At 33.2% G+C, this 9,598-nt stretch overlaps 2 protein-coding genes across 2 annotated transcripts; one reads left to right on the forward strand and one right to left on the reverse strand.

Moving 5' to 3' along the window:
• The first annotated feature begins 791 nt into the window (after positions 1 to 791).
• On the forward strand, positions 792 to 3,801 carry LOC141679066 (beta-fructofuranosidase, insoluble isoenzyme 2). The gene is made up of 7 exons (XM_074485546.1): positions 792 to 990; positions 1,341 to 1,349; positions 1,441 to 2,300; positions 2,543 to 2,701; positions 2,789 to 3,033; positions 3,134 to 3,224; positions 3,477 to 3,801. Exons 1-7 carry the CDS (start codon positions 801 to 803, stop codon positions 3,660 to 3,662), a joined length of 1,740 nt encoding a protein of 579 aa, XP_074341647.1. The 5' UTR covers positions 792 to 800; the 3' UTR covers positions 3,663 to 3,801.
• A 70-nt stretch (positions 3,802 to 3,871) lies between these two features.
• LOC141679065 (peroxidase 20) lies at positions 3,872 to 5,820 on the reverse strand. The gene is made up of 4 exons (XM_074485545.1): positions 5,439 to 5,820; positions 5,157 to 5,348; positions 4,432 to 4,597; positions 3,872 to 4,299 (listed from the first exon to the last, which is right to left on the reverse strand). The coding sequence occupies exons 1-4, from the start codon at positions 5,658 to 5,660 to the stop codon at positions 3,872 to 3,874; spliced, it is 1,008 nt and encodes a 335-aa protein (XP_074341646.1). The 5' UTR covers positions 5,661 to 5,820.
• Positions 5,821 to 9,598: the final 3,778 nt, after the last annotated feature.

Here is a 9,598-nt window from a genome sequence, read left to right on the forward strand (position 1 = left end):
AATCTTAGACGTTGGAAAAACTTCATACGCAGAAGAAACACAGTGAATTTGATTTTTGGAGGTTGCCAGCGTTAAATAAAATCAATATAAAGAATATGCATAATTTTTTATTGTTTATACATACTTTGTACAATATAATGTTTATTAATTTACATGATACTATTTTTTCCCAATTTTTTTTAATAGTCAACTTTAGAATAATAAAAAAAATATTATGAGGTCGTCGCAAATTAGTTGACGAGTTTGATACTAATATAAAATCAAATATATTAAGAAATATTAAATTATATTAAAAAAAATGTTAAACAAAATCAAATTATTATGACCCAAAAGAATGAATGAGAGAAGTAAGTAAAGATTTTCCCAAAAAAAAGTTCCCAAATTTTTTTCCAAATATGATGTGTCATATTAATAGTTGGCAACCTTCCTTATAATATAATATAAGACTCCGCATGCATTTAAATTAAGATCAGTCACGTAAATATTTTGGGAAAGATATTCGGGATATCTCGCCCTACTTTTTTATATAAGAAAAATTAAATCTCATGTTCTAAGTAAATGTAGTTTCGAATCCCTATATTTTTGCTATGTTTATATATATATTTGTGTCAAGTTTTTATACATTTAAATCTATCACTAATCACTTGGCTGTTCTAAAATCACGGGCGAGTTTGTTTTGTTTTGGTTTTGGTTTTGGTATACTCAGTCCACCACTATAACCATATCTCAGTTGTTATTTATCTACCGGCACTAGTGTTTTGTTGTTCCATGATCATTATTTCTGGTAGTCCTATATCAAAATGGCACTTGTTATTTCATCTAAATATATCTTGGCAATCCTTTTAATAATCTTTCTGGATGTGAATATAATTAATGGCGTTGAAGCTTCTCATGAAGTTTTTCCTCAACTTGAATCTGTTTCAGCAGTCAATGTTCAGTTAATCCACAGAACTGGTTACCATTTTCAACCTGTAAAGCATTGGATCAACGGTATATATGCAAATTAACATTCTTACTTTATTAGTTGTCATTTCATTCATAAGCTTGATGGGGTAACCTAATGGTAAAGATTTATCCTCTGTCGTCTCGTCGGTGCGATTCTCACTCATACTTGATTGTCACTCCATTCCTACGTCAACAGCTTTTACCATGCATGTATAATTATGTTTTTCTATATGTTTATGACTACTGACTAGTGACCTGATTGGCCTACACTTCTAAGAAACTCTTCAACATACAATAATTGTGTTAGGGTATCTATACATGTAGACCTAATTCTTTTTACTTCTTTTTTTCATGTTGCATGTTCAATGCGGGCGATTAAACAAACAAACTTACAGATCCGAATGGTATGTTAAAAATGATCTATATGAAATACTAAAGTATTCGCGCGGATCGAGTAAAACAAACTATGATCCTGATGTTTTAACATTTGTACAGGACCAATGTACTACAAAGGATTTTACCATTTGTTTTATCAGTACAACCCCAAAGGTGCAGTTTGGGGGAACATTGTATGGGCTCACTCAGTTTCGAAAGACTTAATCAACTGGGTTGCACTAGAACCAGCAATTTTCCCATCAAAACCCTTTGATAAATATGGATGTTGGTCTGGCTCAGCAACCATGCTTCCTGGTGAAAAGCCCATCATATTATATACTGGAATAGTGACACCTGCACCGGAAAATACCCAAGTACAAAACTATGCTGTTCCTGCTAATTATTCAGATCCTTATCTTCGTGAATGGGTTAAACCAGACAACAATCCTTTGGTCAGTGCCCGTACTGAAAACTCATCTGCATTTCGTGATCCAACCACTGCATGGTTTGACGGTGTCCATTGGAAAATACTGGTAGGTAGCCGAAGAAAACATAGAGGCATTGCTTACTTATATAGAAGTAGAAATTTCATGAAATGGGCAAAGGCCAAACACCCTTTACACTCAAAAGACCGCACTGGAATGTGGGAATGCCCTGATTTTTACCCTGTAGCACTTAAAACAACAAATGGGTTGGACACGTCAGAAAATGGTCAGGAAATTAAGCATGTGTTGAAGGTTAGTTTAGATTCAACTAGATATGAGTACTACACTATTGGAACATACAACCGAGTCAAAGATATCTATGTTCCTGATAACACATCTATTGATGGCTGGGCTGGGCTAAGATATGATTATGGCAACTTCTATGCTTCAAAGACATTCTTTGATCCAAACAAGCAGAGAAGAATCTTGTGGGGTTGGGCTAATGAGTCGGACAGTAAAACTGATGATGTTCAGAAGGGATGGGCTGGAATTCAGGTAATGAAATTAATTACATATTCATAGTTCTAGTTTACAACTATTGTTTTATTTTGGTTGTCATTGCCTTTCTTACATCCGTTTACATTAATTTACCTTGCATACTGCAAATCAGTTGTGTCGTAGATCATGACCTGTACTATTATGATCGGTGTTTGTCCTACTATCTTAAAAACTAGATCGATCAACTTAACTTATATATTTTTTAACTAATATAATATTAATGCTCATTCTTCCCTTAGTTAATTCCAAGAAGATTATGGTTGGATCAAAATGGCAAACAGTTGACACAATGGCCAATTGAAGAGATAGAAGCGTTGAGAGGGCAAAAGGTACATATGGGAAAACAAGTGCTTAATATGGGAGATCTTGTTGAAGTAAAAGGAATAACAGCTGCACAGGTATGTTCATGTCATGTATAAATGAAATGACCCTCAAAAGTATAACATTATTTAGTTTGTATACATAATAGATTTCTATATGTTTAGGCCGATGTTGATGCAACATTCTCCTTCAAGAGCTTGGATAAAGCTGAATTGTTTGATCCAAATTGGGTTAACTTAGACGCTATTGATGTTTGTGACTTGATGGGATCAACCGTTAAAGGTGGACTCGGACCATTTGGGTTTGCGACATTGGCCTCAGAAAAACTAGAGGAATATACTCCTGTCTTCTTCAGAATTTTTAAGGCACAAGAGAAACTTAAAGTTCTAATGTGCTCTGATGCAAAACGGTGCTCACTTAAGTTATACATGTATAGGTTTTATTTGCTAATTTTTGTGGACAAACCTAACTAATTTATCATGTGTTTCTCCAATTTGTTATAACTTAAGGTCTTCCACGGCAGAGGGACTATACAAGCCATCATTTGCAGGATTTGTAGATGTACAACTATCCGATAAAAGAATTTCTCTTAGAAGCTTGGTATGTGCTCTTGGATTCCTAGACTCTTCAACTGTTTATATATCTAATAAATTAAGAATTAGTGAAAATCTTTAAATTTAATACATTTTCTGAATAACTTGGGGTATATCTGTAGTTTCTGCATTTTCAAAGTGATAACATGTGAAATAATGTTGGAAACCTGGTGCTTCTTGGGGTTGTATTTATGTTTTTAATGTAATATATAATTTGTTGTAAATTTATCAATTAAATCGTGTTTTATATATGTTGCAGATTGATAATTCAGTAGTTGAAAGTTTTGGTGCTCGAGGAAAAACATGCATAACTTCTCGAGTTTATCCAAATGTAGCAATATATGATGATGCTCATCTGTTTGTGTTCAATAATGGCACCGAGCCTATCACTATAGACAGTTTGGATGCTTGGAGTATCAAGGGACCATCAGTGATGAACAACTAAAACAGAAGCCAAATAAGAGAGAATTTGTTGGGATTGGAGGTTGTTGAAACCAATGTATTTTGCTTTTTCTATCATTTTTGCGGAAAAGGGTAATATATCAGGACTTTGAAATCTGAAATAATTGCATACGAATTTTTCCCTTTTTGGTCCAAATAAACTCTTTCTAGTTTCAGAACATATGATAATCATAAACTGCAAAGAGCTACCAACTAGTTCACAAATCTACAACTCTTCCTTACCTCTCCTTCTTCTCCAGTGAGTACATTAATGTTTCCCATTTTGATCATAGAGTTTGCAAATGAATTGAAGAAATATTCTTCATCTTTTGCATAACCCCACACATGTTTTCTAATTTCTCCTTCATAATCCTGACTTACTAACACATTATCCGATTGTAATAATCCTTTCCCTTCAACTATGTTGTGGTAGTAGTGATTATCAAACCTCGTCGGAGTCTTATAGTCAAGTGGTGCAACTGCATTATCTCTCCCTGATTGCGGACATATAGACTTCAAAACTCTTCTGAAGATTTTTGTCCTGTCGCTGTGACGATAATATTCTAGATATTCTTCAGAGTTCCTGTCATATATCCTTTGCCTAAAGCTTACACATCTTGCCTTTCCCATTGTGTGACTTCCTATAATGGGACTCACCTTGTTAGTAACAATATATTACGACATTTACCCAAAGAGACTTGAGCATTGTCTCTTTATTTTGGAAGGAAATAAAATGTAACAGAAAGTGTTAATGTTTTATAACTAAGTATTACCAGATAAAGCAACCAAGTCTCCAATGTCAAGACCTTGTACTTTGAAATTGGCAATGAGAGTCTCCAGAGAAGAATTGGGAGTGGGGATGAATTGATTGGCTCCATTGAAGCTGGCTTTCAAAGAGTCTTTCCTTCCTAGATAAACATTCCACCATGGTCCACCTCTCTATTGTGAAACAAAAATAAGAGAAAATCAATATTATTTAGGTCACTTTTCAGAAAGAAAAAAGAAGAGGATTCTTTTAGTGTAAGAGCATCTCTGCTAAAGATTGCCAACATAGTTGTCAACCATCCACAAATCATCACATGTATTAAGGTTTTATTATAACTCAATTTCATGTCAACTCAGCAACATTCTACTCCAATAGTCAGCAACTCATGAAAGTTGCCTATAATTTAATTGCAAATGACTCTTTAACTGAAAAAAGTATTGATGATATATATTTTATGAACTTGTATATGTGTGTTGTCAACTTTATAGAAACCCACCAACTCCAATAGGTAGGCAATCAAGAGTGGCTTGCCACATAAACTTTGGCAACCTCTTGATAACCCCTATTTGAGATGCTCTATATATTGCGGGGGCTAAAAACAACACAAGAGGGTCAAGAAATAGCTTAGTGGTAAACGTGTATCCCCAATTTTAAAACAACCCTGAATCAATCGTATCATTTCTTCCCTCAGTAAAAAAAACGCACACATGCAAGGGAATAGCTGAGATGTACCAATGCAACAGAATCTCTGGCAGCAATAGCCAAAACATCAGCGCAAGAGACTGTATGAGGACAAGCCTCCTCTAGAATACACTTAATCTTATCAATGACGTCGAATCCTCGCAGAGAATTTAAGTTTGGCGCTGCTTGTTTTTCACTTACCATACCTTCAAAACTGTCCAAAAGAACTGATGCATCACATCCCTACCACACAGAAAAACAGATAGCAAGGGGAAAATAATCAATGATATGCCATTTCCATGGTAATTGAAAGGAAGGGGTAAAAGATTTAACCATAACAAAACAATCATGGAAATGCAAGCGAAGAAGAGAAGCAGCCATTCTTGGATCTTTAAGAAGTGCAATTTGAACTTGACGTTGCACTATCTCTTCCACCATGGGGCATCTTTCCTTGTAGTAATCAGGAACAAGATTTCCAACATTTTCACTCAAACTTCTTTCACAACAATATATGATCATTATTATCCCAAAATATAACATTCTCGAGCGGTCCATAACTTTGTTACACTTCTATTGCAGATACCTGGACACTAGATTAAAAGGTTTAGCTGTGTATGATGAATTGCATGTGTATGGGGTATGGATCCGTTCATTGAGATATATTGATGATTGGTATATGACTAAGAAAACATTGTTTGCTAAACCTTTTACTCTTTCCTTCCAGGCTCCAGCCAACCCCATCTGCCAAAAAGTCATTTGGCTCCCAAAATCAAAGCAGATGTAACCAACTTAAACCCTCTTCTTGTTTAATTTACCTACTACCATTTATGATGAGGCCATGCTTACACAATTAAAAACAAAATTCTGCTTTTATATGGTTATCTTATTAGAAAAATACGACAAGCTAAATTACTGTTTTCTTCGTATAATTTATGACTTGCAAATATGTCCACAAAAATGAATTCAATGAAATAAGAGCAGTTGTTCACGAACCGAGCCGAGTCGAGTTTTGATCGAACCGAACCGAGCCGAGCTTTAATTTTTTTTCTGACGAGCCGAGCTTTCTTAACGAACAAAAACCTGTGTTCGAGCTCGAGCTCGTTAACGAACGAGCCGAACACGAGCTTTTATCGAACAAAATCGAGTCGAGTCGAACCGAGCCGAACACGAGCCGAACACGAGCTTTCTCCATCAAAACGAGCCGAGTCGAGCCGAGCCGAGCCGAGCCGAGCCGAGCTGAGCTTAATTAAAAAATTCTGGTCAAAACACCGGTTGACTGTTAAAATAACAAACCAAATACTTTTATTTTTTTCTAAAAATTTTGTCATATCACTAAAAAATATTGATCTTAACATCCGTACGGTTGGATTATTCATAAATATTTTTTAAAAAATCGAAACATTAATACGATACTAAACACTAATTACAAGTACAAGTCAAAACACCGGTTGACTGTTAAAATAACAAATCAAATACATTTATTTTTTTCTAAAACTTTTGTCATGTCACTAAAATATATAGATCTCAACATCCGTACGGTTGGATCATCTATAAATATTTTTAAAAAAATCAAAACATGAATACGAGACTAAACACTAGTTACAAGTATTGTTCAAACAAGTGGTTGATTGTCAAAATAACAAACAAAATAAATTTATTTTTTTCTAAAATTTTTATCATGTCACTAAAATATATAGATATTAACATCCGTACGGTTGGATCATCTATAAATATTATTTAAAAAATCAAAACATTAATACGAGACTAAACACTAGTTACAAGTAAAGGTCAAAACACCGGTTGACTGTTAAAATAACAAACCAAATACATTTATTTTTTTCTAAAACTTTTGTCATGTCACTAAAATATATAGATCTTAACATCCGTACGGTTGGATCATCTATAAATATTTTTAAAAAAATCAAAATATGAATACGAGACTAAACACTAGTTACAAGTATTGTTCAAACAAGTGGTTGATTGTCAAAATAACAAACAAAATAAATTTATTTTTTTCTAAAATTTTTATCATGTCACTAAAATATATAGATATTAACATCCGTACGGTTGGAGCATCTATAAATATTTTAAAAAAAATCAAAATATTAATACGAGACTAAACACTAGTTACAAGTAAAGGTCAAAACACCGGTTGATTGTTAAAATAACAAACCAAATGCATTTATTTTTTTCTAAAACTTTTGTCATGTCACTAAAATATATAGATCTTAACATCCGTACGGTTGGATCATTCATAAATATTTTTTAAAAAATTGAAACATTAATATGAGACTAAACACTAGTTCTAACAACTATTCAAACAATTGGTCGATTGTCAAAATAATAAACAAAATAAATTTATTTTTTTCTAAATTTTTTATCATGTCACTAAAATATATAGATATTAACATCCGTACGGTTGGATCATTCATAAATATTTTTTAAAAATTGAAACATTAATATGAGACTAAACACTAGTTACAAGTAAAGGTCAAAACACGTGTTGACTGTGAAAATAACAAATCAAATACATTTATTTTTTCTAAAAATTTTGTCATATTACTAAATAATATAGATATTAACATCCGTACGGCTGGTCATTCATAAATATTTTTTAAAAAATCGAAACATTAATATGGGAGAAATACTAGTCAAACTACTAGTTTATCGTTAAAATAGCAAACCAAATATATTTATTTTTTCTAAATTTTTTATTATATCACTTAAATATATAGATCTTGACATCCGTACGGTTGGATCATTTATAAATAATTTCAAAAAATCGAAATACCGATCAGGAAATAAATACTAGTTACAAGTAATAGTCAAATCACTTGTTAATTATTAAAATATCAAATTAAAAAATTAATTTTTAATATCTGAATTTTTTCAAATTACTAAAATATATATTTTGACATTCGTATAGTTCAACAATTTAAAAATATTTATAAAAAATCTGAATAAAATTCATAATAATTAAATATATAAAAAATATTTTTTTTTTTAATTTTTTTTCGAGCCGAACCGAGCCGAGTTCGAGCCGAATCGAGCCGAGCCGAGCTCGAGCCGAACATGTCAAAAGCTCGGCTCGAGCTCGTTTTCTTAACGAACACATTTTTATGTTCGAGCTCGAGCTCGAGCCATTAACGAATCGAGCCGAACCGAGTCCTTAACGAGTCGAGCTCGAGCTTGTTCGCGAACGGCTCGGTTCGCGAACATAAAGAGCAAGTTCAATAATTAAAAAAAAAACATTTGTTGCACAGTAGAGCCTAACACCATGTAGATCTAAAATAATTAGTTGAGGGGGTGTACCTCACCACATTGCCAGAAATGAATGACCACTCCCAAGTCCCAAACAACATTTACCCTTATTCCATATTTACTTGTCAACAAAACAGCAACAATATATATCAAATATGCATCAACTTGCAGATTAACCTAATCACACAAAATTAATCATGACACTCCACTCCTGTTCAACCTTGTACATAAAAATACATACCATTAAACCGTTCTATATTAATTGATCGAGATTAACAAAACCCTGTCTCAATTATTTTCGGACCATAAAAAAAAGACTGAAAAGTATCAGTTTAGCACGGGTGTAGGGTAGTAATGTATCAGTTGTTAATCTATAGAGGTTTCTACCGTATATACCTAGAATATAAGGGAATCCCAAAGAAGCCAGATTCCCGAGTCGCAGGAAACTACCCATTTTTCTTAATTTGAAAAAAGAAGCTCCTACAACTCACTTTCCAGATGTTTGAAATGAAAGCAGTACAACTTGAGATGAAATATTTTAACTTGCTAAACATATATTGATTTTCTTATTTATACAAGCAAGTCATATCCGAAGCGATCATATAGCCCCTACAAGTAGTCTATACCTCTGTGTCCTCCGACTCATATTTTCTGTGAAGAGTATATATGTATATACGAGCAAAGAAGTAATTACTAGATTGTATAAGCAAATCCCAAAGACTATTCCCCCAATATACCCATGAACAAATAAGCAGTAGAGGAACTAACCTTATTATATGTGAAGTAAAGATGAATTGTTCAAAAAAATGTCTCATCAATGTCTACTTATGTATAGCTTTTCCTAAATACTAATCCATCAATGTACCCATCTCAAAATTTCGCAGACTGTGAATCAATAAAGGAAAAAACCACAGAATCAATAAAGTGAGACCAATAAAACATAACGAATTATCTCCGACCTTGCATGTACAAATAAACTTAATATGATAAACAACCAGTTACTGCAGAAGAGCGCAAAAATAACGATGATTCTCGTGTAGGATGGGAGCGGCTTGTGTCTGTGTGGCTGCACATGTCAAAAACAAATCAGGGGGAAGGGGTTTATAAAAGTTGAGGACTTTTCCTGTGGGTAATAATTTACCCCTCCACATTTTTTAGTGGTTGTTTAAACATGATCAGATAGCTTATACTTCTATACAATTCCTCTACAAGTACACGAAGTGGTATTCAAA

Source organism: Apium graveolens, chromosome 8, assembly GCF_009905375.1.
Source record: "Apium graveolens cultivar Ventura chromosome 8, ASM990537v1, whole genome shotgun sequence".
Lineage (NCBI taxonomy): Eukaryota > Viridiplantae > Streptophyta > Magnoliopsida > Apiales > Apiaceae > Apium > Apium graveolens.

What these genes read in the sequence shown, in the direction of transcription:
- LOC141679066 (XM_074485546.1), top strand. Translation starts at nt 801, where the DNA reads ATGGCACTTGTTATTTCATCTAAATATATCTTGGCAATCCTTTTAATA. An exon ending in ATGTGCTCTGATGCAAAACG is followed by an intron (nt 3,034 to 3,133) that starts GTGCTCACTTAA and finishes TTATAACTTAAG; the next exon opens with GTCTTCCACGGCAGAGGGAC. An exon ending in GAATTTCTCTTAGAAGCTTG is followed by an intron (nt 3,225 to 3,476) that starts GTATGTGCTCTT and finishes TATATGTTGCAG; the next exon opens with ATTGATAATTCAGTAGTTGA.
- LOC141679065 (XM_074485545.1), bottom strand. Translation starts at nt 5,660, where the DNA reads ATGGACCGCTCGAGAATGTTATATTTTGGGATAATAATGATCATATAT. An exon ending in TCCATGATTGTTTTGTTATG is followed by an intron (nt 5,349 to 5,438) that starts GTTAAATCTTTT and finishes TCTGTGTGGTAG; the next exon opens with GGATGTGATGCATCAGTTCT. An exon ending in CCAGAGATTCTGTTGCATTG is followed by an intron (nt 4,598 to 5,156) that starts GTACATCTCAGC and finishes GTTTCACAATAG; the next exon opens with AGAGGTGGACCATGGTGGAA.